This window comes from Scyliorhinus torazame, chromosome 13 (genome assembly GCF_047496885.1).
Source record: "Scyliorhinus torazame isolate Kashiwa2021f chromosome 13, sScyTor2.1, whole genome shotgun sequence".
In the NCBI taxonomy this organism is placed as follows: Eukaryota; Metazoa; Chordata; class Chondrichthyes; order Carcharhiniformes; family Scyliorhinidae; genus Scyliorhinus; species Scyliorhinus torazame.
This window is the reverse complement of record NC_092719.1, coordinates 218,368,207-218,395,997: the sequence shown is the minus strand read 5'-3', so window position 1 is coordinate 218,395,997 and position 27,791 is coordinate 218,368,207. Positions and strand designations below refer to the sequence as shown.

The window sequence follows — 27,791 nt, the reverse complement described above, 5'->3', positions numbered from 1 at the left end:
AGCTGCTTGTAGTTCCAGACAGCCAACACTCAACTGACCATCCATCATATGTGAATCATTGAGCTGGCAGGTTGTTCATCTGCTGCCATATCTCATCTTGACCTCACCTGACAGTCTCACACACATTTACCAGGAAAGGTCATTAGACAGCTATCGGAGTTAGATATCTAACTCGTTTCTCTCTTCGTCACCCCAGCCCAGCTGCTGAATATTTCTTGATGGATGTATCGTGGTTGTTTGGCACAGTGCCTCTTCCTGTTCTAGAATCTAGCTCTAGTTTTCCCTCTAACTCTCCCTTCCCTCAGATTTCCCCCAGCAGTGTACAAGGAAGAGAGATGTAAAGATTTAGATAAAATATTACATTAGCAGTCACAAGCATCAGAGAGACGGAAAACTGGTTCAGTTGTACTTTTAATTTTTGTTCCGTCCAACTTTAAGAAATCCAAGAGTGTTGAAATTAGTTTCCAACAAGGGGGAGTGGCAGCTCAGCTTGGAGAGGGAGCCCCCCACCCGCCCCCGGAATAGCCTTCCAGAGTTTGAGGCTTAACGATGATACACAGTTAAAAAAAAAAAACAGCTTATTTTCATCTCCGTTAAAAAAATAAAACTGATTACACAAGCGCAAAGTTTGGTCTGTAAAGGTTCTTCAAATATACACTGTGATCAATTTTACACACAGCTCCTCGCAACGAATCAGACTCATCATCAGCCACCCCCATCATCATCGCCCTGCCACAACCCACACCAGGGCCTTTTGGCAGCTGCTTTTAAAACTAAAAGGACCAGTCAGCTGGGGCAGAGAGGAGGGGATTGCTTAAGAACTGAAAAGAGAAAAAACAAGACCAACCCTCCAACGCAGTGTAAAAGCCTCAAAATCTGAAGCAGTCACCACCCCTTCACCCAATTAAATTCGACCCACACCATACATCAAAAAAGGAATAATTGATTTAATACCATCTGATCTTACATTTACAGGGGGGGGCGAGGATAAACCAAACGCACAGGTTTCTGATCATTACTACAAGGTGTCCAGAATAGTATCGATCCTAGACACCAGGTCTTGCCGCTTAGAGGTGAGGTGTTTGTCATTCTCGATGTACGTGTCCTTCTTCACTTTGCCGGCAACCAGCCGCTCTGCCTCCTGAGACGCCTTCAGTGCCAGATCCTTCACCTGACCATCCAGCTTCTGGATCTCAGCCACCTGTCGGAGACAGAGACAGAATCAGCCCGAGTGACACTCAGCCCAACCTATTCCTCTCCTTTCTTCCTTCCCACGTTCAGGAGCCACTGACTCCCAAATCGCAAATTACATTTCGATAGCTCATGAATAAAACATCCCAAGTGGGAACAGGGTCAAACTAGGAGATGGATCTCATGGGCAAGAGGAACTCAGAAAGATGAGAGTTCAGGGCAAGGAGAAAAAGAGAGGTGGAGGAGGTCCCGATCTTGGGGAGAATAGCCCACCAGCCCCTCAGACATGTTGATGAGGTCAAGGAGAATGGAGGAATGAGTGGTTAAGTTGTTTATACTGGAGGAGAGAAACTCGGGCGTAACCTTTAAGGATGATCCTGTGAGGAATTCTGGCCAGAGTTGGACCTGATAGCACTTTATCAAACCTTCCTTCTCTAAAGAAGGGATACAGTCCTCCACTGTCTAAAAGACCAGGAAGTACATTTATTTTCCTTTCTTTCATCCCTCCTTCTCAATTGGGTTGGAGTTTCAAATAATTATCTACTGCTATTTTCTTTTTTTTTTTTTTTTTTATAAATGTTTTATTGAAAATTTTTTCCCAAACAACAATTTTTCCCCTCTTACAAAGCAAACGCAACAATAACAATACAGAAATTTTAAACAATACACAAGTAACAAAACCCCTTTATCTTTGACCTAAACTAAACCCCCCCTCCCCCCCCCCCCCCCCCTGGGTTGCTGCTGCTGGTCATCTGTCTTCCCTCTAACGTTCCCCTAGGTAGTCGAGAAATGGCTGCCACCGCCTGGTGAACCCTTGAGCCGATCCTCTCAGGGCAAACTTTATCTGCTCCAGTTTAATGAACCCCGCCATATCATTTACCCAGGCCTCCAGTCCGGGGGGTTTCGCCTCCTTCCACATGAGTAGGATCCTGCGCCGGGCTACTAGGGACGCAAAGGCCACAACGTCGGCCTCTTTCGCCTCCTGCACTCCCGGCTCTTCCGCAACTCCAAATAGAGCTAACCCCCAGCCTGGTTTGACCCGGGCCTTCACCACCCGCGAAATCACTCCCGTCACTCCCTTCCAATACCCTTCCAGTGCCGGGCATGCCCAAAACATATGTGCGTGGTTTGCCGGGCTCCCGCCACACCTCCCACATTTGTCCTCCACTCCAAAGAACCTGCTCAATCTTGCTCCCGTTATGTGTGCTCTATGTAGCACCTTAAATTGAATCAGGCTAAGCCTGGCGCATGAGGAAGAGGAATTTACCCTGCTTAGGGCATCAGCCCACATACCCTCCTCTATCTCCTCCCCTAGTTCTTCTTCCCACTTTCCTTTTAGTTCGCCCACCGACTCCTCCCCCTCTTCCCTCATCTCTCGGTAAATCTCTGACACCTTGCCCTCTCCGACCCACACCCCTGAAAGCACCCTGTCCTGTATCCCCTGTGTCGGGAGCAATGGAAATTCCCTCACCTGTTGTCTAGTAAATGCCCTCACCTGCATATATCTCAAGAAATTTCCCCGGGGCAACTTATACTTTTCCTCCAATGCTCCCAAGCTCGCAAAAGTCCCATCTATAAATAAATCTCCCACCCTCCTAATTCCCAACTGGAACCAGCTCTGAAATCCTCCATCCATTCTTCCTGGGGCGAACCTATGGTTGTTCCTGATTGGGGACCCCACCAGGGCTCCCCGCACCCCTCTCTGTCGCCTCCACTGTCCCCAGATATTCAATGTTGCCGCCACCACCGGGTTCGTGGTAAACTTTTTAGGTGAGATCGGTAGCGGCGCCGTCACCAGTGCCTCTAAACTCGTCCCTTTACAGGACTTTCTCTCCAGTCTTTCCCACGCCGCTCCCTCACCCTCCATCATCCATTTACGTAACATTGCCACATTGGCGGCCCAATAGTAATCGCCCAAGTTCGGTAGTGCCAATCCTCCTCTGTCCCTACTACGCTGAAGGAACCCCCTCCTTACTCTCGGAACTTTCCCTGCCCACACGAAGCTCGTGATGTTCCTGTCTATTTTATTAAAAAAGGTCTTAGTGATTAGTATAGGGAGACATTGAAATACAAATAAGAACCTCGGGAGGACCATCATCTTAATTGCTTGCACCCTGCCCGCCAGCGATAGAGGCTGCATGTCCCACCTCTTGAAGTCCTCCTCCATTTGTTCTACCAACCGTGTCAGATTAAGTCTGTGCAAGGTTCCCCAGCTCCTAGCGATCTGAATCCCCAGGTATCGGAAGTTTCTTTCCACTTTCCTTAGAGGCAAGCCTTCTATCTCTCTACTCTGGTCCCCTGGATGTATCACAAATAATTCACTCTTTCCCATGTTTAGCCTATACCCCGAGAAATTCCCGAACCCCCTCAAAATTCGCATAACCTCTATCATTCCCCCCGCTGGGTCCGACACGTATAACAATAGGTCATCCGCATATAACGAGACTCGGTGTTCTTCTCCCCCTCTAATCACCCCTCTCCATTTCCTGGAGTCTCTCAACGCCATGGCCAGAGGTTCAATTGCCAACGCGAACAACAATGGAGACAGCGGGCATCCCTGTCTTGTTCCCCTATATAGTCGGAAATACTCCGATCTATGTCGACCTGTAACTACGCTTGCCGTTGGAGCCCCATAAAGAAGTCTAACCCAGCTAATAAACCCGTTCCCAAACCCAAACCTCCTTAACACTTCCCATAAATACTCCCACTCCACCCTATCAAATGCCTTCTCTGCGTCCATTGCCGCCACTATCTCTGCCTCCCCCTCCACTGGGGGCATCATTATCACCCCTAATAGTCGTCGCACGTTAACATTCAGTTGTCTCCCTTTTACGAACCCTGTCTGATCTTCGTGCACCACCCCCGGGACACAGTCCTCTATCCTCGATGCCAGCACCTTTGCCAACAATTTGGCGTCCACGCTCTACTGCTATTTTCATTGCTAAATCTGCAAAATATATTCTTCCAGCTTCCCACTAATGCAACCAGTTAGAAACAAAGATTTTTCAGTCCTGGGAGTGTTTGATGGGGACAGTGTAGAGGGAGCTTTACTCTGTATCTAACCCCGTGCTGTACCTGTCCTGGGAGTGTTTGATGGGGACAGTGTAGAGGGAGCTTTACTCTGTATCTAACCCCGTGCTGTACCTATCCTGGGAGTGTTTGATGGGGACCGTGCAGAGGGAGCTTTACTCTGTATCTAACCCTGTGCTGTACCTGTCCTGGGAGTGTTTGATGGGGACAGTGTAGAGGGAGCTTTACTCTGTATCTAACCCCGTGCTGTACCTGTCCCTGGAGTGTTTGATGGGGACAGCGCAGAGTGAGCTTTACTCTGGATCTAACCCCGTGTTATACCTCTCCTGGGAGTGCTTGATGGGGACAGTGTAGAGGGAGCTTTACTCAGTATCTGACCCTGTGCTGTACATATTCTGGGAGTGTTTGATGGGGACAGTGTAGAGGGAGCTTTACTCTGTATCTAACCCCGTGCTGTACCTGTCCTGGGAGTGTTTGATGGAGACAGTATAGAGGGAGCTTTATTCTGTATCTAACTCCGTGCTGTACCTCTCCTGGGAGTGTTTGATGGGGACAGTGCAGAGGGAGTTTTACTCTGGATCTAGCCCCGTGCTATACCTCTCCTGGGAGTGTTTGATGGGGACAGTGCAGAGGGAGCTTTACTCTGGATCTATCCCCGTGCTGTACATGTCCTGGGAGTGTTTGATGGGGACAGTGTAGAGGGAGCTTTACTCTGTATGTAACCCCGTGCTGTACATGTCCTGGGAGTGTTTGATGGGGACAGTGTAGAGGGAGCTTTACTCCGTATCTAACCCCGTGCTGTACCTGTCCTGGGATTGTTTGATGGGGACAGTGCAGAGGGAGCTTTACTCTGGATCTAGACCCATGCTGTACCTGCTTTTAACCTTGATAGAAACCTGACAAGGGTCACGTGTCCCAGGACAGACCAAGTAGAAATCCCTTACCTTCTCGGCCAGGTCTGATCCTTCAGCCTTCAGCTTTGACTGCAGGGCACTGATGTCGGCAGAAAGAGCCCGGTGTTCTGTCTCCAGAGCCTTGCGGCCACTGTTTAACGTGCCAACATCCCGCGACTGCTTGTACTTATTCACAGCCTCTTCAAAATGCCGATACAATCCCAACCTTTTGTTAACCAAAGTCAGAACCTGTTCAGTGATGGATGCCACCTTCATCCTGGCTTCTGCTGCTGGGTCCTGCAGGAGTGGAGGTCATGCGGAAGGAACAGGAGATCGGGTTAGTTGAAAAAACGTATAAGCATCAAATTGGCTTCTGTACAGTTCAATGTTGCCACAGTCTCGTGGAATGGGGTAGGGGGAAGAAATCTTTTTTTTTTTAAAAAGGCGGATTCTGATACAGCGTGTTGAACCAAACGTGTGATGCTGCAGGTTTAGAAATTTACTGTAGCACTTTTAATGTGTAGAGGCAAACAAGGTACCCCACAGGAATAAATGTGAAACAAAATCTGCCACCAAAGGGGCGGCACAGTGGCTAGCACTGCCGCCTCACGGCAGCCGAGGACACATGTTCAATCCAAGCCCCGGGTTACTGTCCGTGTGGCGTTTGCACATTCTCTCCGTGTCTGCATAGGTCTCACCCCCACAACCCAAAAAATGTGCAGGGTAGGTGGGTTGGCCATGCTAAATTGTCCCTTAATTGAAAAAAAAAATGAATTGGATACTTTCAAATTAAAAAAAAATCTGACACCAAGTCATTAAGGAAATTTAGGACAAGTGACCAAAGTTTGTTCAGAGAGGAAAGTCTTAACGAGCATCTTAAAAGAGGAGAACAAGGTAAAGGGGTGAAGAATTTCGGGAGTGAATTCCAAGGCTTGGGGCCCAGGCAGCTGAGGGCACAGCCACCACCAACAGAGCGATTAAAATTGGAGATGCTCAAGAGGGCAGAATTAGAGCAGCAGAGAGATCTTGGAGGGTTGTATGGAGTAGATTACAACACTAGATTTGCATTTATGCTGCTTTTCATCTCTGCCACGTGCCCCAAAGCTTTACAACCATTGAAGGACTTTTTAAAAATTAAAGTGGTCACCACTGTAACATGGAAAATATGCCTGTCAAATTGTGGACAGCAAGATCCGACAAACAGTGATGAAATAATGTGATTTTACTCGAATGATTTGTTAATCTGGACACTGGGAATGCCTCTCTCCTTTGAAGTAGTATCTTTTACGTCTCCCCCGAAAAGGCAAACAGGATCTTTCTTCCGGGTCTCACCCGAAAGACGATATCTCCAACATGGCAGCACTCCCTCAGTATAGCACTTGTCCATCAAACATGATTCTTTTTGGGCTCCAGTTTTGGAGTGGGATTTTAACCCACAACCGAGTGATTCAAAATCAAAAGTGCAACCAGCTGAGTCACAGCTGGCAAAATGATATGGGGGGGGGGGGGGGGAGGAGATAAACAAGGTCTTACCAGACTGGGAGCCCATGTAGGTCAGAGGGCAGAGTGAGCGATGGGACTAGAATTTACTGCGATAGGATACGAGCAGCAGAGTTAAGACAGGCTAAACGTTTTGGAGAGGCAACTTAATAGGAGGCACAGTGACAGGATTGTCAACTTTAACCAGCTCACCTTGGTGATGGAAAAATCCAAACGCACGTAAATGATAACGGTGAAGAAGAGAATGTAGAAAGCTCCGACCACCAGCAGAGGCTCCTGCAGCATCAGGATCTTATTGAAAGTGTAGTGGACCTGAAGAGAAAAATAGAGCCACAGCCCCGAGAAAGTGCATTTATTATTGCAGGCAACTCCCCGATGGTTCAATAGTTTAATGCAGTTTCCTTGGGAGGGGTTTTGACAGCTATGTGACAGTACAATATGGGAAGTTGTAAAATCGATATCTCAGGCTGTCGCAGACAGTGATGGGTGTGGCTTTGGAGTGTCAATTCTCTGCTGCGCAGAGGAGGAAAAATCACCTCATTCCCAAAGTCTGGTTCACAGACAAAGGGCAGGTAGTGTAAACCCAACACTGATTTAAATACCAGCCAGGTTAATTCCTCAGCTGTCTGTGTAGCCAGGGAACTGACAAAGGTAAACAGATACCACTACAGGAAACATACAATCTGAATACCACCAGCCTCACTATCAGTGGGTCTGCAACCAGTCCTCCCCTTCCCACAGCAATCAGGGTATCCACCATGAGTCACTTCATCACTGGATACATCACACCCAATCAACTTACTCATCACTGGATACATCACACCCAATCAACTTACAACAATATCCTGAATATGCTGCTCCACCAGGTTAGACTTGTGAGCAATGATGACAGGCCGCCCAAAAGTATCCAGATAGGTGTAGTGAAGCTCATCAGGCTGTCGATTTATCTCATATGGAGTGTCCACGTGAATGTTCCTGTGGAATTGAAGGGCAAAATGAAGTGACTGAGCAGCTTATTTTTGTGCTCAAGGCAAAGAATTTTCCACTTCAACTACCCGGTGCCCCCATCAGATGCTCAGGACAGGTACAGCACGGGGCTAGATACAGAGTAAAGCTCCCTCTACACTGTCCCCATCAAACACTCCCAGGACAGGCACAGCAGGGGGTTAGATACAGAGTAAAGCTCCCTCTACACTCTCCCCATCAAACACTCCCAGGACAGGTACAGCTCGGGGTTAGATACAGAGTAAAGCTCCCTCTACACTCTCCCCATCAAACACTCCCAGGACAGGTACAGCTCGGGGTTAGATACAGAGTAAAGCTCCCTCTGCACTGTCCCCATCAAACACTCCCAGGACAGGTACAGCATGGGGTTAGATACAGAGTAAAGCTCCCTCTACACTGTCCCCATCAAACACTCCCAGGACAGGTACAGCACAGGGTTAGATACAGAATAAAGCTCCCTCTACACTATCCCCATCATATTCTCCCTGGAAGGGACAGCACATGGTTAGATACAGAGTAACGTTCCCTCTAATCTGGCTCAATAATCTACCAACGATTGTTATCTGCAGCAAGTAATGAAATGTACAGATGAGAAAGTAGTCTCTTCATGCACTGACTGTCCAGCCTCATACAGATGGATTTAATGTGTCTCAGGGGTTCTCATGTAATAATAATAATCTTTATTGTCAGAAGTGGACATACATTAATACTGCAATGAAATTACTGTGAAAAGCCCCTAGTAGCCATTCCATCGCCTGTTCGGGTACACAGAGGGAGAATTCAGAATGTCCAATTCACCTAACAGCACATCTTTCGGGACTTGTGGGAGAAAACCGGAGCACCCGGAGGAAACCCACGCAGACACAGGGAGAACGTGCAGAGTCCGCACAGACAGTGACCCAAGCCGGGAATCGAACTTGGGACCCTGGAGCTGTGAAGCAATAATGCTAACCACTGTGCCACCGTGCTGTCCATGTCAAACCCATGTCACCGGGTTTAAAACTGTGATTCAAAGTTGATGGTCCAATTGGTAAATGCGGAGTACAGCAGCAGGCAAGGTTGACGTGCCTGGATCTCCAATCTGGGCATGAAACTGGATGCAATGGTGCCAAGGGAGGGGGGAGAAATGATCTGGCATTCCAGCTCTTGTTCACTGCCCCTCAGATAGGCGGATATCATCTGCTAATTTCTACAAATGACTAACTCTATTGCCTGCATTTATATAATGCCATTAATAAAGCACACAAGGCATTTCACAGCAATTTATGAAACTACATTTGACACCTGGCACTCGGGTGATAGTAGGACAGTTTTTTTTCCATTTGTATGGCCCAGATTGCAGTTCTAGTTTGATGTCAAAGTTAACAATCCATTCGATAGTTTCAATTGACGTAGTGTGAACAATTGTGATGTCACCAGGAACAGGTCTCGGAGGACAGGAGTTTAGGATTTGGTCGATGGACTGATCTGGATGGCCACAGTCACAATATGAGTCGCTTTTGTGGAACGGAGATTTAAAAAGCGCCGGAGCTGCGAGTCGGAGCGGAGATTTAAAAAGAGCAGGAGCAGCGAGTCGGAGGGGAGATTTAAAAAGCGCGGGAGCTGCGAGTCGGAGCGGAGATTTAAAAAGATCGCGGCCTAGTTTCGGGAGCCGTTCGGAGGAGGAGGAGCAGTCTCTGTCAGGGAGAGAACCTGAGAACATCCGAGACCCTCAGAAGGTAAATAAGTGAGTTTTACTCATTTATACTTTTATTACCTTTTCAAATTGTGTGTGTGTGTGTGTTGGGGGGGGGGGTGGGGGGGGGGGAAAACAGCCTCCCGTAACAGCCTCCCCGAACAGGCGCCGGAATGTGGCGACTAGGGGCTTTTCACAGTAACTTCATTGAAGCCTACTTGTGACAATAAGCGATTTTCATATCATTTCTCAACTGAAGTGACATCACAGAAAAGCTGTGACCCGAGTGGCTGGTTGGGAATCTACACTAAATTAAAAAAATTAAGCATTGGTAACTAATTAAACATAATTACTTATTTATAATTTAGAGGGGTATCTAAGCCAGAGATCGGAGAGTACTATATTTAGCTTTCACATTTATAGTAGAAATCTAGTGCTAGGAAACAGATAGTTAACAGTAACTTAAATTTAAAAAAAAAAACTTTTAACTTTAATTTACTAATTAATTGACGCAATGTCATTTAGAGGGGTGCAGTGCTCTGACTGAGAGATGTGGCAGGTCCGGGAGGCTTCCAGCGTCCCGGACGGCTTCATCTGCAGAAAGTGCACTGGACTGGAGCTCCTCACAGACCGCATGGTTCGGTTGGAGCAGCAATTGGATGCACTTAGGAGCATGCAAGTGGCAGAAAGCGTCATAGATGGCAGTTATATAAATGTGGTCACACCCAAGGTGCAGGCAGAGAAATGGGTGACCACCAGAAAGGGCAGGCAGTCAGTGCAGGAATCCCCTGTGGTTGTCCCCCTCTCGAACAGGTATACTATACTGTCGGGGGGTGGATAGCCTATCAGGGGAAAACAGCAGCAGCCAGAGCAGTGGCACCACGGCTGGCTCTGATGTTCAGAAGGGAGGGTCAAAGCGCAGAAGAGCAATAGTAATAGGGGACTCTATAGTCAGGGGCACAGATAGGCGCTTCTGTGGGCGTGAAAGAGACTCCAGGATGGTATGTTGCCTCCCTGGTGCCAGGGTCCAGGATGGCTCCGAAGGGGTAGAGGGCATCCTGAAGGGGGAGGGCAAACAGGCAGAGGTCGTTGTACATATTGGTACTAACGACATAGGCAGGAAGGGACATGAGGTCCTGCAGCAGGAGTTCATGGAGCTAGGCAGAAAGTTAAAAGACAGGACCTTTAGGGTTGTAATCTCGGGATTACTCCCTGTGCCACGTGCCAGTGAGGCTAGAAATAGGAAGATAGAGCAGCTAAACACGTGGCTAAACAGCTGGTGTAGGAGGGAGGGTTTCCGTTATCTGGACCACTGGGAGCTCTTCCGGGGCAGGTGTGACCTATATAAGGACAGGTTGCATCGAAACTGGAGAGGCATAAATATCCTGGCCGCGAGGTTTGCCAGTGTCACACGGGAGGGTTTAAACTAGAATGGCAGGGGGGTGGGTACCGGAGCAATAGGTCAGAAGGTGAAAGCATTGAGGGAGAACTAGGGAATAGGGCCAGTATGGATCGGAGGAAGAGCAGACAGGGAGATGATGCTGGAAACAGCAGGACTGGTGGCCTGAAGTGCATATGTTTTAATGCAAGTATAACGAGTAAGGCAGATGTACTTAGAGCTTGGATTAGTACTTGGAACTATGATGTTGTTGCCATTACAGAGACCTGGTTGAGGGAAGGGCAGGATTGGCAGCTAACCGTTCCAGGATTTAGATGTTTCAGGCGGGATAGAGGGGGATGTAAAAGGGGTGGTGGAGTTGCGCTACTGGTTAGGGAGGATATCACAGCTGTGCTACGGGAGGACACCTCAGAGGGCAGTGAGGCTATATGGGTAGAGATCAGGAATAAGAAGGGTGCAGTCACAACGTTGGGGGTTTACTACAGGCCTCGCAACAGCCAGCGGGAGATAGAGGAGCAGATAGGTAGACCGATTTTGGAAAGGAGTAAAAACAACAGGGTTGTGGTGATGGGAGACTTCAACTTCTCCAATATTGACTGGGACTCACTTAGTGCCAGGGGCTTAGACGGGGCAGAGTTTGTAAGGAGCATCCAGGAGGGCTTCTTAAAACAATATGTAGACAGTCCAACTAGGGAAGGGGCGGTACTGGACCTGGTATTGGGGAACGAGCCCGGCCAGGTGGTAGAAGTTTCAGTAGGGGAGCATTTCGGGAACAGTGACCACAATTCAGTAAGTTTTAAAGTGCTGGTGGACAAGGATAAAAGTGGTCCTAGGGTGAATGTGCTAAATTGGGGGAAGGCTAATTATAACAATATTAGGCGGGAACTGAAGAACCCAGATTGGGGGCGGATGTTGAGGGCAAATCAACATCTGACATGTGGGAGGCTTTCAAGTGTCAGTTGAAAGGAATTCTGGACCGGCATGTTCCTGTGAGGAAGAAGGATAAATACGGCAATTTTCGGGAACCTTGGATAACGAGAGATATTGTAGGCCTCGTCAAAAAGAAAAAGGAGGCATTTGTCAAGGCTAAAAGGCTGGGAACAGACGAAGCCTGTGTGGAATATAAGGAAAGTAGGAAGGAACTTAAGCAAGGAGTCAGGAGGGCTAGAAGGGGTCACGAAAAGTCATTGGCAAATAGGGTTAAGGAAAATCCCAAGGCTTTTTACACGTACATAAAAAGCAAGAGGGTAGCCAGGGAAAGGGTTGGCCCACTGAAGGATAGGCAAGGGAATCTATGCGTGGAGCCAGAGGAAATGGGCGACGTACTAAATGAATACTTTGCATCAGTATTCAACAAAGAGAAGGAATTGGTAGATGTTGAGTCTGGAGAAGGGTGTGTAGATAGCCTGGGTCACATTGAGATCCAAAAAGACGAGATGTTTGGCGTCTTAAAAAATATTACGGTAGATAAGTCCCCAGGGCCTGATGGGATCTACCCCAGAATACTGAAGGAGGCGGGAGAGGAAATTGCTGAGGCCTTGACAGAAATCTTTGGATCCTCAGTCTTTAGGTGATGTCCCGGAGGACTGGAGAATAGCCAATGTTGTTCCTCTGTTTAAGAAGGGTAGCAGGGAACTACAGGCCGGTGAGCCTTACTTCAGTGGTAGGGAAATTACTGGAGAGAATTCTTCGAGACAGGATCTACTCCCGTTTGGAAGCAAATGGACGTATTAGTGAGAGGCAGCATGGTTTTGTGAAGGGGAGGTCGTGTCTCACTAACTTGATAGAGTTTTTACGAGGAGGTCACAAAGATGATTGATGTAGGTAGGCAGTGGATGTTGTCTATATGGACTTCAGTAAGGCCTTTGACAAGGTCCCGCATGGTAGACTAGTACAAAAGGTGAAGTCACACGGGATCAGGGGTGAGCTGGCAAGGTGGATACAGAACTGGCTAGGTCATAGAAGGCAGAGAGTAGCAATGGAAGGATGCTTTTCTAATTGGAGGGCTGTGACCTGTGGTGTTCCGCAGGGATCAGTGCTGGGACCGTTGCTGTTTGTAGTGTATATAAATGATTTGGAGGAAAATGTAACTGGTCTGATTAGTAAGTTTGCAGATGACACAAAGTATAGTGGAATTGCAGATAGCGATGAGGACTGTCAGAGGATACAGCAGGATTTAGATTGTTTGTGGAGACTTGGGCGGAGAGATGGCAGATGGAGTACAGGTCCACAGGTCACTGAAAGCGGCAACACAGGTGGAGAAGGTAGTCAAGGAGGCATCTTGCCTTCATTGGCCGGGGCATTGAGTATAAGAATTGGCAAGTCATGTTGCAGCTGTATAGAACCTTTGTTAGGCCACACTTGGAGTATAGTGTTCAATTCTGGTCGCCACACTACCAGAAGGATGTGGAGGCTTTAGAGAGGGTGCAGAAGAGATTTACCAGAATGTTGCCTGGTATGGAGGGCATTAGCTATGAGGAGGGGTTGAATAAACTCGGTTTGTTCTCACTGGAATGACGGAGGTTGAGGGGCGACCTGATAGAGGTCTACAAAATTATGAGGGGCATAGACAGAGTGGATAGTCAGAGGCTTTTCCCCAGGGTAGAGGGGTCAATTACTAGGGGGCATAGGTTTAAGGTGAGAGGGGCAAGGTTTAGAGTAGATGTACGAGGCAAGTTTTTTTACACAGAGGGGAGTGGGTGCCTGGAACTCGCTACCGGAGGAGGTGGTGGAAGCAGGGACGATAGTGACATTTAAGGGGCATCTTGACAAACACATGAATAGGATGGGAATAGAGGGATACGGATCCAGGAAGTGTAGAAGATTGTAGTTTAGTCGGGCAGCGTGGTCGGCACGGGCTTGGAGGGCTGAAGGGCCTGTTCCTGTGCTGTTCATTTCTTTGTTCTTTGTTTGTAAGTGGCCACATCTTCCCCGGCCCATCCTCAAACGGCTGAGGGCTCTCTGGATTATCTGCTGTATGGTTAGTTACCAGTTTGTGGTTGGTGATGTTTGCAGATGTCGAGGCGGGGCTGTCATCAGGTTGTAGGGTGTTGGGGGTGCAACCAATAGGATCTACGGGGTTTGTGGTCCAGTGCCAATGGGGGTGTTTTGTTAATGGTCAGCCAGTGATGTTCTTTGCGGATGTTTCCCTGCAGACACCAGGAGGTTCAATATGTTCAAGCACCTGTGTGGGTCTCAACGTCCCAGAAATAATCCATGCGACTTCCTGAGAGTGGGGGGTTGGACATCTACCCAGTTTGTGTGAAGGCTCCTCAGGCAGGTTGAGCAGCGGCTCTCTGCTGTTGGGTGAAGCAGTGTGCAGAAACTTAGCTCTGCTGCTCCAGGTGGCCCTCACCAGTATGAAATTTACTCGTCATGACCTTTGCTCCTGTGTTCTGGAGGTGTTACTGAGAGGTCAATGTACCCTTGAGAGTGATGCCAAGGTAGGTATCGGGTTGTGGGCGAGTGGTAAGCCATACCTCAAGAGGGGCAAGTTTGAGAAGGCACAGCCTTCATTAATAACCTCAGCCGGTATGGGAATTGAACGCGCGTTGTCGGCCTCGCTCTGCATCACAAACCAGCTGTCCTGCCCACTGAGCTAAACCAGCCCCCTGCATACGAACGTACTAGAGGAATACAGGTATTTTGGAATATCCTATAGCTGGAGGAGATTACAGAGAAAGAGAGGCAAGGCCATGGAGAGATTTAACAGCAGGGATGAGAATTTTAAAATTAACTGGGGGCCAACGTAGTAACTGGGAGCCAACGTAGTAAGCAAATGGACGATGGGTGAACAGGTCCTAGTGCCTGTGCTCACTGACACTGGTCAGACACGTGTAGGGTTCAATTTGGCTCCCTGGGATAGAGGGCAAACATTCACCAGGAGCTCATGTGTGAAGAATGGCCACTTTGGTGAGAGCAGTGCTTTCAGACTGAACCCAGGACAAGAGCCATTCCCAGGATTGTAAATTGAAAATACACCACGGACTCCAAACAACGTCTTCCCCTGAACCCCGAGAGTCTGGCTGATCACTTACCTTGTTCCCTCTGGCAAGATAAGTTTCACAGTCAGAAAATCAATTACTTGATCGTCAAACACATGATCAACAAACCTCATCTTCAGCGCATACTGGTCACCTGGCCGGAAACAAAAAGCGTGACATACACAGACGTAAACAACTGGAATAGCAGAACGAATACAAGTAATACAATATATGCAATAACTAACCAATCACAGTAACGGAGCAGGGCCAAGAATGGGAGACATGCTAATTTGTTCCAATCACAACAGCAGATCAACATTATTTCTGCTACTGGACTTCCGGTTGTGGCTATCATAGAATTTACAGTGCAGAAGGAGGCCATTCGGCCCATCGAGTCTGCACCGGCTCTTGGAAAAAGCACCCTACCCAAGCCCACACCTCCAACCTATCCCCATAACCCAGTAATCCCACCCAACACTAAGGGCAATTTTGGACACTAAGGGCAATTTAGCACGGCCAATCCACCTAACCTGCACATCTTTGGACTGTGGGAGGAAACCGGAGCACCCGGAGGAAACCCACGCACACACGGGGAGAACGTGCAGACTCCGCACAGACAGTGACCCAAGCCGGGAATTGAACCTGGGACCCTGGAGCTGTGAAGCAATTGTGCTAACCACAATGCTACCGTGCTGCCCACATGCAGATCTGAGTCGCACGTTCGGCAGCTCCCGCTTGGAACGGACTTTTGGGCTCTTTTCAGGGCCCCCAACGGCATTTTTTCGACATTTCACGGTGTGGGAAGAAGACTGCACATTCCCCCGACAGTGTATGGCTTGGACCAGGAGCGGGGCGACTAAAAAAAGTGGGGGTGAACCCAAAGAAAGTGCGAGGGAAGAAGTGCAAGATGGCAGTGGGCGGGGACCAGGCAGCGTGGATGCAGTGGGCGCAGGAGCAGCAGGAGGTTATCCAGCGCTGCTTCAGGGAGCTCAAAGCGGACCTGCTGGAGCCGATGAAGGCTTCTATTGATAAGCTGCTGGAGACCCAGACAGCCCAGGGGGTGGCGATCCGCGAGGTCCGACAAAAGATCTCTGATAACGAGGACGAGATCTTGGGCCTAGCGGTAAAGGTGGAGGCGCACGAGGCGCTCCACAAGAAATGGCAGGAACGGTTCGAGGAGATGGAGAATCGGTTGAGGCAGAAGAATCTGCGGATCCTGGGCCTCCCGGAGGGGCTGTAGGGGTCGGACGTGGGGGCCTATGTGGTCACCATGTTAAACTCGCTGATGGGAGCGGGGTCCTTCCAGGGGCCCCTGGAGCTGGATGGGGCCCATAGAGTGCTGGTGAGGAGGCCCAAGGCTAACAAGCCGCCGCGGGCGGCGCTGGTGCGGTTTCATCGGTTCGCTGATCGGGAGTGCGTGCTCAGGTGGGCCAAGAAAGAGAGGAGCAGCAGGTGGGAGAACGCGGTGGTTCAAATATATCAGGACTGGAGCGCGGAGGTGGCGAAGAAGGAGGCCGGGTACAATCGAGCGAAGGCAGTGCTGCACAGGAAGGGGGTGAAGTTTGGCATGCTGCAGCCGGAGCGACTGTGGGTCACCTAGACCGGCACCATTATTTTGAGTCCCCGGAGGAGACGTGGGCCTTTGTTTAGGCCGAGAAGCTGGACACAAACAGAGGGTCGGGATGGGTGGTCGGGGATTGCTGTTGGTGTGTTACATTTTGAGTGGGGGTTCTCTGCTCTTGTTTCTTTTTGGTTCGGTGTGGGTGGTTAGGGTGGGTTGGGCACTGTTTTGGTTGGGTCTGTCGGGTGGGCTCTTGGAGGGGGGCAAGTAAATGGAGTAGGGGTAGATGGCTGGTAGGGGGGATGGGGCCCCGCGGGGAGGGAGGCCTGAGTCGGGGGTGAGGGGACTGGGCCTGTAGAAGGAGCTGCATCAGAGGTGGCAGGGCCGGGCAGGTGGAAAGCGCGGGCTTTTTCCGGCGCGGAAGGCTGGAGGGGGCGGGGAAGCGAGGGTTGTTTCCCGCGCTTGGGATGGAAGGGGGAGGCGGAGAGCCTGCTGATGGGTAATGGAGGAGGGGATGTCCCACAATGGGAGGAGTCGAAGGAGAGGCGGGAGTGGCTGGGGTCAGCAGGAGTCAGCTGACTTGCAGGAGTGCAATGGGGGGAGCAAAGCAGCTGGGAGGGGTCCTAGCTGGGGTGGGGGGCTGGGAACCGGGTTGCTGCTGGTATGGTCAAGAGGGAGCTGGAGCTAGTAGAGGGGTTGGGACGGGGGTCTGCCGCTGTGGGGAACGGGCCGGGCATGGGGTGCGGGCGAGTGGCTGGCCGAGGAGGGGTTATGGCTAGTCGGCGGGAGAGGGGGGGGGGGGGGGGGGGGGGCGGGTAGCCCCCTGATCCGGCTGATAACCTGGAACGTAAAGGGACTGAACGGGCCGGTCAAGCGGGCCTGGATGTTTGCGCACCTGAAGGCGGATGTGGTCATGCTCCAGGAGACACACCTGAAGGTGGCAGACCAGGTAAGATTGAGGAAGGGGTGGGTAGGCCAGGTGTTTCATTCGGGGCTGGATGCCAAAAATCGGGGGGTGGCGATCTTGGTGGGAAAGAGGGTGTCGTTCGAGGCGTCGAGCATTGTGACAGACAATGGCGGCAGGTATGTAATGGTAAATGGTAAGCTGCAAGGGGAGAGGGTGGTGTTGGTCAACGTGTATGCCCCGAACTGGGACGATGCGGGTTTTATGCGGCGCATGTTGGGTCGGATCCCGGACTTGGAAGTGGGGGGGGGGGGGGGGGGAGGAGACTTTACCACGGTGTTGGATCCGGCACTGGACCACTCCAGGTCTAGGACGGGTAGGAAGCCGGCGGCAGCTAAAGTGCTGAGGGGTTTTATGGACCAGATGGGAGGGGTAGACCCTTGAAGATTTGCACGGCCGGGGGCTAGGGAATTTTCATTCTTCTCGCACGTTCAGAAGGCCTATTCCCGGATCGACTTTTTAAATTATGAGCAGGGCGCTGATAGCGAGAGTAGAGGATACCGAGTACTCGGCGATAGCCATTTCGGATCACGCCCCGCATTGGGCAGACCTAGAGCTGGAGGAGGAGAGGGACCAGTGCCCGTTGTGGCGCTTGGAGGTGGGGCTGTTGGCGGACGAGGTGGTGAGTGAGCGGGTCCGAGGAAGCATAGAGACCTGAAGGCCAACGATAACGGGGAGGTCCGAGTGGGGATGGCCTGGGAGGCACTGAAGGCGGTGGTTAGGGGAGAGCTGATCTCCATTAGGGCCCACAAGGAGAGGAGAGAGCAGAGGGAGAGAGAGAGGCTGGTGGGGGAGATGGTGAGGGTAGACAGGAGGTACGCGGAGGAGGGACTGCTGAGGGAGAGGCGTAGCTTCCAGGCCGAAATCGACCTGTTGACCATCAGGAAGGCGCGGTGGAGGAAGGCCCAGGGGGCGGTTTATGAATATGGGGAAAAGGCAAGCTGGATGCTGGCGCATCAGCTTCGGAAGCGGGACGCAGCTAGGGAGATCGGGGGAGTTAAGGATAGGGGAGGGAGTGTGGTGCGGAGTGGGGTTGGCATCAATGGGGTCTTCAGGGACTTTTATGAGGAACTGTATCGGTCCGAGCCCCCACTTGAGGAGGGAGGATGGGCCACTTTCTGGACCAATTGAGGTTCCCGAAGGTGGAGATGGGACTGGTGGCGGGATTGGGGGCCCCGATTGGGCTGGAGGAGCTGGCCAAAGGGATAGGGAGCATGCAGGCGGGGAAGGCACCGGGTGGCGTGACGGTTTCCCAGTCGAATTCTACAAAAAATATGTGGACCTGCTGGGCCTGTTGCTGGTTAGGACATTCAATGAGGCAAGGGAGGAGAGGGCTTTGCCCCCGACGATGTCCCGGGCACTGGTCTCCTTGATCCTGAAGCGGGACAAGGATCCCCTGCAGTGTGGGTCTTACAGGCCGATTTTGTTGTTAAATGTAGATACATAGGTGCTGGTGAAGGTCTTAGCCATGAGAATTGAGGACTGGGTGCCACAGGTGATCCACGAAGACCAGACGGGGTTCGTGAAGGGAGGCAGTTGAACGCGAATGTGCGGAGGCTCCTGAACGTTATTATGATGCCGGCGAGGGAGGGGGAGGGGGGGATAGTGGTGGCGATGGACGCTGAGGCCTTCGATAGGGCCTTCGATAGGGAAGAGTGGGGGTACTTGTGGGAGGTGAAGAGGTTCGGTTTTGTGGAGGGTTTCGTTAGGTGGGTTAGGCTGTTGTACGAGGTCCCGATGGAGAGTGTGGCCACGAACAAGAGGAGGTCTGAGTACTTTTGGTTGCATCGAGGGACGAGGCAGGGATGTCCCCTGTCTCCCCTGCTCTTCGCACTAGCGATTGAACCCCTGGCTATGGCACTGAGGGAGTCGAGGAACTGGAGGGGGTTGGTGCGGAGCATAGGGTGTCGCTCTATGCGGACAACTTGCTGTTATATGTGGCGGACCCGGTAGGGGGAATGCCAGAGGTAATGAGGATCCTCAGGGAGTTTGGGGATTTCTCAGGGTACAAGCTCAACATGGGGAAGAGAGAGTTGTTCGTGGTCCACCCAGGGGACCAGGAGAGGGGGATTGGCAAGCTCCCACTAAAAAGGGCGGAGAGGAGCTTCAGGTATTTGGGGATCCAGGTGGCCAGGAGCTGGGGGGCCCTGCATAGACTTAATTTCACGAGGCTAGTGGAGCAAATGGAGGAGGAGTTTAAGAGGTGGGACGCGTTGCCGCTGTCCCTGGCGGGTAGGGTGCAGTCAGTTAAGTTGACGGTGCTCCCAAGGTTTTTGTTCCTGTTCCAGTGCCTCCCCATTCTTATCCCGAAGGCCTTCTTTAGGCAGGTCAACAAGAGCATAACGGGGTTTGTGCGGGCGCGAGGGATTCCGAGGGTGAGAAGGGTGTTCCTGGAGCGGAGTAGGGATGGGGGGGGGGGGGTGGGGCTGGCACTGCCCAACCTCTGTGGGTACTACTGGGCCGCCAATGTGGCGATGGTGCGCAAGTGGGTGATGGAGGGGGAGGGGGCTGCATGGAAGAGGCTGGAGACGGCGACTTGTGAGGGTACGAGTCTGGAGGCGCTGGCAACGGCGCCGCTGCCACTCCCTCCAATGAGGTATACCACGAGCCCGGTGGTGGCGGCTACCCTCAAAATCTGGGGGCAGTGGAGGCGGCACAGGGGGCAAGTGGGGGCCTCGGTGTGGACCCCAATACGGGGGAACCACCGGTTTGTCCCAGGGAGAATAGATGGAGGGTTTTCGGGGTGGCACAGGGCAGGGATAAGAAGGTTGGGGGACCTGTTTGTGGATGGGAAGTTCGCGAGCATGGGTGAGCTGGAGGAGAAGTATGGGCTCCCCCCGGGGAACACCTTTAGGTATCTACAGGTAAGGGCGTTTGCCAGGCGGCAAGTGGTGGAATTCCCGCTGCTGCTGATCTCGGCAACTTACCAGGTGATGCAGGAGGAGGAGGAGGCCTCGGCGGTGGAGTTGAAAGGTAAGTGGGAGGAGGAGTTGGGGGAGGAGATCGAGGAGGGGACGTGGGCAGATGCCCTTGGGAGGGTGAACTCTTTCTCTTCGTGTGCGAGGCTCAGCCTCATGCAGTTTAAGGTGCTGCACAGGGCACACCTAACCGGACAATGATGAGCCGGTTTTTTGGGGGTGAGAACAGGTGTGTTAGGTGCTCAGGGAGCCCGGCAAACCACACCCATATGTTCTGGGCTTGCCCAGCGCTGGAGGAGTTTTGTAAGGGCGTAGCAAGGACGGTGTCAAGAGTGGTAGGATCCAGGGTGAAACCGGGCTGGGGGCTCGCAATATTTGGGGTTGCAGGGGAGCCGGGAGTGCATGAGGCGAAAGAGGCCGGTATTCTGGGCTTTGCGTCCCTGGTAGCCCGGCGAAGGATTCTTCTTCAGTGGAAGGATGCGAGGCCCCCAAGCGTGGAATCCTGGATCAGCGATATGGCGAGGTTTATTAAATTGGAGAGGGTGAAATTTGCCTTAAGGGGATCGGTGCAAGGGTTTTTCAGGCGGTGGCAGCCGTTCTTGGACTTCCTGATAGAATGGTCAGCAGCAGCAGCAACCCGGGGGGGGGGGGGGGGATCTACTTTATTTTTGTTTGTCTACACTGGGGGAACTGAGGGGGTGGATATGTTTGCTGTGTGTTAATTCAGGGTGTTAATTTACTATTTATGTATAGGGGGGAGGGGGGCATGGGGTTGTTTTATTTCGTTTTGTATTTAATTCTATTGGGTCCCTTTTTCATTCTGTTGTTGATATTTTGTGAAAACTTCAATAAAAATTATTTTTTAAAAAACAAACATTATTTCTGGTACTGTCAGTGCAACGCCTGGCATTGAGCCAGATAGGTCAATAAGGTACCCCGACAGATCTGACCCAGGGCAGTTTGTGGAGCATTACAAATAACTCTCGGAATCTGAACCCTTCCTGAATGGATGATGGGTCTGGACTTTCACAGAGGTCCACTGCACAGGAACAGGCCTTTTGGCCCAACCATCTAAGCTCCACAAGAGACTCCCCCTCCTATGGTTGAATACCTTGTTGACACTCAATCGAGTTTTGCAGAGGCTGGGAATCCTGCAACACGTAACTCTCCTGACTTCCCAAAGCCTGTCCACAATCTACAAGGCACAAGTCAGGAGTGTGATGGAATATTCTGCACTTGCCTGGATGGGTGCAGCTCCAATAACACTCGAGAAGCTCAACACCATCCAGGACAAAGCAGCCCATTTGATTGGCACCCCATCCACACTCACTTCCTCCTCCATCGATGCACAGTCGCAGCCGTGTACACCATCTACAAGATGCACTGAAGCAACTCACCAAGGCTCCTTAGACAGTACCTTCCAAACCAATGACAGCTACAACCGAGAAGGACAAGGGCAGCAAACACATGGGAACACCACCACTTGGAAATTCCCCTCCAAGTCACTCACCATTCCTTCACTGTCATTGGGTCAAGATCCTGGAACTCTCCCCTGCTAACAGAATCATGGCTGTATCTACACCTCATGGACTGCAGCAGTTCAAGGTGGCAGGTCACCAACAGGTTCTCAAGGGAAATTAAGGTTGGACAATAAATGCTGATCTAGCCAGCGAAGCCCACATTCCTTGAATGAATAACAAAAAACAACATGAAGCCAGTGATTTGGGTGAGGTACTGCTTGAAATGATCACTGAAAGTTATTGCTTTCAGGAGAGGACGGGGAAAAGAACAAGAGCTGTGGGTTCTGGGCAGTGCTGATGGAGCACTTAACCCGGGGTTGACAGGCTTCAGACTGGTCCTCACACCTGTCCAGAATTGTAGGCACCACCCACAAACAGATGCCGGTCATGCTAATTACCCTTGCTAACTTACACAAAGTGTCGTCACTGGATGTGTGCAAAGCAATTTTCAAAGTGGATGCTACTCAAAAGTCTGAACAAATAGCACTCACTGTTAAGACCTCTCGTCTCCATTTAAGAAGCTGGGATGGGTACTGACCGAGATTGTAAAGATACTCGTAGCTGGGCAGGTTGTATCCGATGACATAGTGAGTCTTCCAGCCACCGAAGAGTGGGAAGCGAGGACGGACTTCCATCTCCACGGAATCATCCAGAACAACCAGGTGGCTGGTGGAGATGTTCCCAATATCATCACGGTAGTAAACATCCTGCGCCGCAGCAGGTAGGATGGTCTGCAATAAGCAGGAAACAATACTAGATCCACTCCTGTTTTGACGTACATTAATGACTTGGACGTACAGACACAATTTTGAAATTTGCCAATGACACAAGACCTGGGAGCATTGTGAACTCTGAGGATCGCGACAGACTTGAAGAAGGCAGAGATAGGCTGGTGGTATGAACAAAGAACAAAGAAATGTACAGCACAGGAACAGGCCCTTCGGCCCTCCAAGCCCGTGCCGACCATGCTGCCCGACTAAACTACAATCTTCTACACTTCCTGGGTCCGTATCCCTCTATTCCCATCCTATTCATGTATTTGTCAAGATGCCCCTTAAATTCACTATCGTCCCTGCTTCCACCACCTCCTCCGGTAGCGAGTTCCAGGCACCCACTACCCTCTGCGTAAAAAACGTGTCTCGTACATCTACTCTAAACCTTGTCCCTCTCACCTTAAACCTATGCCCCCTAGTAATTGACCCCTCTACCCTGGGGAAAAGCCTCTGACTATCCACTCTGTCTATGCCCCTCATAATTTTGTAGACCTCTATCAGGTCTCCCCTCAACCTCCTTCGTTCCAGTGAGAACAAACCGAGTTTATTCAACCGCTCCTCATAGCTAATGCCCTCCATACCAGGCAACATTCTGGTAAATCTCTTCTGCACCCTCTCGAAAGCCTCCACATCCTTCTGGTAGTGTGGCGACCAGAATTGAACACTGGGCCAATACATGACAGAAGTCTGGAAGTATACATTTGAGTAGGAAGAATGAGGAGCAACACATAGATGACTTTAATCCATTTTGTTGAACAGTGTGGCACAGAATAGGCTATTTAGCTCAAGTCTGCACTGGCTCTTTCAAAAAGCAATCCAATTAGTTCTGCTCTTTCCCCATTTTCCTGCAATTATTTTCTCCATCAAGTATTTATACAATTCCCTTTTGAAAGCTACTACTGAATCTGTATCCAGATCCCTGCAAAGCAGTGCATACCAAATCCTTACCACTCATGGCTGAAAAAAGGTTCCCGCTCAAGTCACCTTTGGTTCTTCTGCCATCACCTCGTATCTTTTTGTTATTTGCCCTTCAACCGCTGATCATGGCATATTCTCTGGCCAAATCTTTTTTTAAACACCGCTATCGAGTTTTTTTCTCGTAGGAAAATAGCCCCAGCTTCTCTAGTCTCTCCACTAACAGTAATCCCTGGGATCATTTCAATAAAAATTTTCTCTGGCTTATCTACCACCATCGCAACCTTCCACAATGTGGTTCCCAGAATTAGACACAATGCTCCATTTGGGTTGGAGCTACTGTTTTGTATGCATTTAACATAACTTCCATGTTTTTGTATTCTATGCCTCTATTTATAAAGTCCAAGATCTCATATGCCTTGCTAACTGCTTTGCTAAACACCTTCAAACATGTGTACAACCATCCCCAGGTCTGGGGTTAGAACTATACCCCAATTCCTATATAGAATGATACAGCACAGAAAATGGCCTATCAGCCAATCAGACCTATGCCAGCTTATGTAGGCTTTTCCATGATTGAACCCAGGATCTTTACATTCTAATCAGTGAAAATCCATAAATATGAATCATGCTTCCCATCCCTGAAACCAACAAGTGACCCAAGTTGAACTATCCAGTGGATCGATATTACTGCCTCACATTGGCTGCCTGTCAGCATGGCTTTGTGAAGGGTAGGTCATGCCTCACAAACCTTATTGAGTTCTTTGAGAAGGTGACTGAACAGGTAGACGAGGGTAGAGCAGTTGATGTGGTGTATATGGATTTCAGCAAAGCGTTTGATAAGGTTCCCCACGGTAGGCTATTGCAAAAAATACGGAGGCTGGGGATTGAGGGTGATTTAGAGATGTGGATCAGAAATTGGCGAGCTGAAAGAAGACAGAGGGTGGTGGTTGATGGGAAATGTTCAGAATGGAGTACAGTCACAAGTGGAGTACCACAAGGATCTGTTCTGGGGCCGTTGCTGTTTGTCATTTTTATCAATGACCTAGAGGAAGGCGCAGAAGGGTGGGTGAGTAAATTTGCAGACGATACTAAAGTCGGTGGTGTTGTCGATAGTGTGGAAGGATGTAGCAGATTACAGAGGGATATAGATAAGCTGCAGAGCTGGGCCGAGAGGTGTCAAATGGAGTTTAATGTAGAGAAGTGTGAGGTGATTCACTTTGGAAGGAATAACAGGAATGCGGAATATTTGGCTAATGGTAAAGTTCTTGAAAGTGTGGATGAGCAGAGGGATCTAGGTGTCCATGTACATAGATCCCTGAAAGTTGCCACCCAGGTTGATAGGGTTGTGAAGAAGGCCTATGGAGTGTTGGCCTTTATTGGTAGAGGGATTGAGTTCCGGAGTCGGGAGGTCATGTTGCAGCTGTACAGAACTCTGGTACGGCCGCATTTGGAGTATTGCGTACAGTTCTGGTCACCGCATTATAGGAAGGACGTGGAGGCTTTGGAGCGGGTGCAGAGGAGATTTACCAGGATGTTGCCTGGTATGGAGGGAAAATCTTATGAGGAAAGGCTGATGGACTTGAGGTTGTTTTCGTTGGAGAGAAGAAGGTTAAGAGGAGACTTAATAGAGGCATACAAAATGATCAGGGGGTTGGATAGGGTGGACAGTGAGAGCCTTCTCCCGCGGATGGATATGGCTGGCACGAGGGGACATAACTTTAAACTGAGGGGTAATAGATATAGGACAGAGGTCAGAGGTAGGTTCTTTACGCAAAGAGTAGTGAGGCCGTGGAATGCCCTACCTGCTACAGTGGTGAACTCGCCAACATTGAGGGCATTTAAAAGTTTATTGGATAAACATATGGATGATAATGGCATAGTGTAGGTTGGATGGCTTTTGTTTCGGTGCAACATCGTGGGCCGAAGGGCCTGTACTGCGCTGTATTGTTCTATGTTCTATGTTCTATGGTACTTGTCTTTGATACATCTCCAGTGTAACAGGACAGCACTGTAAATCAGTATACCTTGAAAGATTTAACGGAAGAGATCCCGCTGTCAGGCTGTCTCTGGTAGTCATAGCGTGAGAACGGTCCCTTCAGGACTGCGCCGCAGTGCTTCAGGTCAATGGTCTCCTCCACAGCAATATTACCCCAGTGCGACACCTCGATGAGACGGGTCATGCTGACAATAGCCAGAAAAGGACTGTTGTTCTCATAGTGCAGCTTCAGTAAGTCCTGAAATGTTAAGGGCAGATAACAATCAGTTGGAAAAATAACCAAAGAGGCCTGGATTTCTGCTCATTATTCTGTCCAAGCGCCATTGCTTATTATCTTTCTAATATGTTTGGGCTACATTTTCACAGGTACCTGTTAACAGTGCAGAATTCAGGGAGTCTGCAGCGAACAAGTTTCACTGATTGTGTCACACCTCCCGGTCTTTCTGCAAGCATCTTCTAAAATCTAAACAAAAACATCAGTCTCTGTCAGGTTATTAATCGGAGTTTGACACTGTTGGGAAACAGTTAGCTTTGCACCATGAAGAGAGACTCATTCCAGGTACTCCGAGTGCAAGTCAGAGAAATAGAATGAATGCCAAACATTCCCCAGACCAATTACTGACTGCGCAAATCAACAGTCACATTTGGTACTACACTACACTAGTTTGCAAAATGCCACAAGACGTTTGAAAGATGCGATAATGCACAAAATAAGTGCACGCTCTTTCTTCCTCATTGTAGCTGATAACCAAAGTCTACTCACCAACTGAGCCAAGAATAACCCCTGTCAAGTCTCAAGGCTCAGAAATTCCACCCAGGAATCATTCCGCCTGTGCTAGCTCTTCGAAAGAGCTGTCCACTTACTCTCATCCCAGCTCTCCTCTCACAGCCCAACATTTTTCAATTTTCTCCCTTAAACTGACCATGTTTTCAACACATCAGGTGGCCCACTGACAAATCGCTAATGGAAGGCAGACGGATGTATATCTACATCTGTAATTCCTAATATCATTGGGTTCATCAGACAAAGGCACAACACAAGTTTTGCCAACAGGTAGGCAAATCACTGCAAACAGCAGAGCAGAATTCCATCCGCAGCTCTACAAATATAGGGAAATAAAATGAAATACATGCAGGAGGCATACATCCAGGTTAGTCAGAACAGACTGGGTCCCGCTGGGAGTGGTTTTGTATAGATAAGTTTATTAAAATTGTCCCATAATAATCAATATAAACCAGAACAAGGAAAAAGAGAAAAAGGCAAAACATCAGAATCAAATATAAAAGTACAAAAAAAAGAGAACACACAACACCTAATTAATAATAATCTTTACTAGTGTCATAAGTAGGCTTACATTAACACTACAATGAAGTTACTGTGAAAATCCCCCAGTCGCCACATTCCGGCACCTGTTCGGGTACACGGAGGGAGAATTCAGAATGTCCAATTCACCTAACAAGCACGTTTTTCGGGACTTGTGGGAGGAAACCGGAGCACCCGGAGGAAACCCACGCAGAGACGGGGAGAACGTGCAGACTCCGCACAGACAATGACCCAAGCCAGGAATCGAACCCGGCACCTTGGAGGTGTGACGAAACAGTGCTAACCACTGTGCTACCATGCCACCCTATTAACTAAAATACTAAAAACCCTTAACAACTGATGGTGACTAACTCCTTAAAAATGGAAATAAATGGTTACCTTCCACCAACCCCCTGATGGTGAACTTGACTTTCTCCAAATGCAGGAATGACATTAAGTCACCCAGCCAAGCAGAGGCACTGGGCAGAGTGGGAGACCGCCAAGCAATATTTGTCTCCGGGCTATTAACAAGGTGAAAGTACGGACATCCGCTTCTACCCTAGACTGCATCACCGGCAAATCAGACACCCCATATATGGCCAGCAGCGGATATGGGTCAAAATCCACATGGAGTATCTCTGTTGAGGAATGGAGCTCAGAAGCGTACACGGTTGGGGCAGACCAGAACATATACATATGGTTCCACGAGAACGCGCTCACACCTTTCCTCAACAATTGGGAAGAGCCTACGCATCCTTGCCCTAGTCAAGTGCGTCCTCTGTAATACTTTAAACTGAATCAGGCTCAGCCGCGCACATGAAGACATGGAGTTGACCCTGTGAAGGGCCTCACTCCACACCTCATCATTAAGAATGGGACCCAATTCACCTTCCCACTACTCAACGGTGCAGAATCCGATGAAAGGATATGTCCAATTAGGTCTAAAGTAGACGCCCTCCCGGGTCAGGCCCAGCCAGAGACAGAATCTTCTTCATCATTGACTGGAGGTAGCACAGCGGTTAGCACTGTTGCTTCACAGCGCCAAGGTCCCAGGTTTGATTCCCGGCTTGGGTCAGTCTGTGCGGAGTCTGCACGTTCTCCCCGTGTCTGCGTGGGATTCCTCTGGGTGGTCAGGTTTCCTCCCACAAGTCCAGAAAGACAT

General features: G+C 49.9%; 1 protein-coding gene across 1 annotated transcript in view; it reads right to left on the bottom strand.

The window, feature by feature from the left end:
- Window positions 1-927: 927 nt before the first annotated feature.
- The window catches only part of rpn1 (ribophorin I), a 36,816-nt gene continuing 9,952 nt past the window's right edge, over window positions 928-27,791 (bottom strand). The window contains exons 4-10 of the mRNA XM_072473064.1: window positions 25,355-25,564; window positions 22,178-22,370; window positions 14,731-14,830; window positions 7,451-7,589; window positions 6,807-6,926; window positions 5,166-5,411; window positions 928-1,201 (exon numbers count right to left, since the gene is read on the bottom strand). Of these exons, the coding sequence (XP_072329165.1) occupies window positions 1,019-1,201; window positions 5,166-5,411; window positions 6,807-6,926; window positions 7,451-7,589; window positions 14,731-14,830; window positions 22,178-22,370; window positions 25,355-25,564 (1,191 nt within the window). The 3' untranslated portion in view covers window positions 928-1,018. The remainder of the gene's footprint in view (window positions 1,202-5,165; window positions 5,412-6,806; window positions 6,927-7,450; window positions 7,590-14,730; window positions 14,831-22,177; window positions 22,371-25,354; window positions 25,565-27,791) is intronic.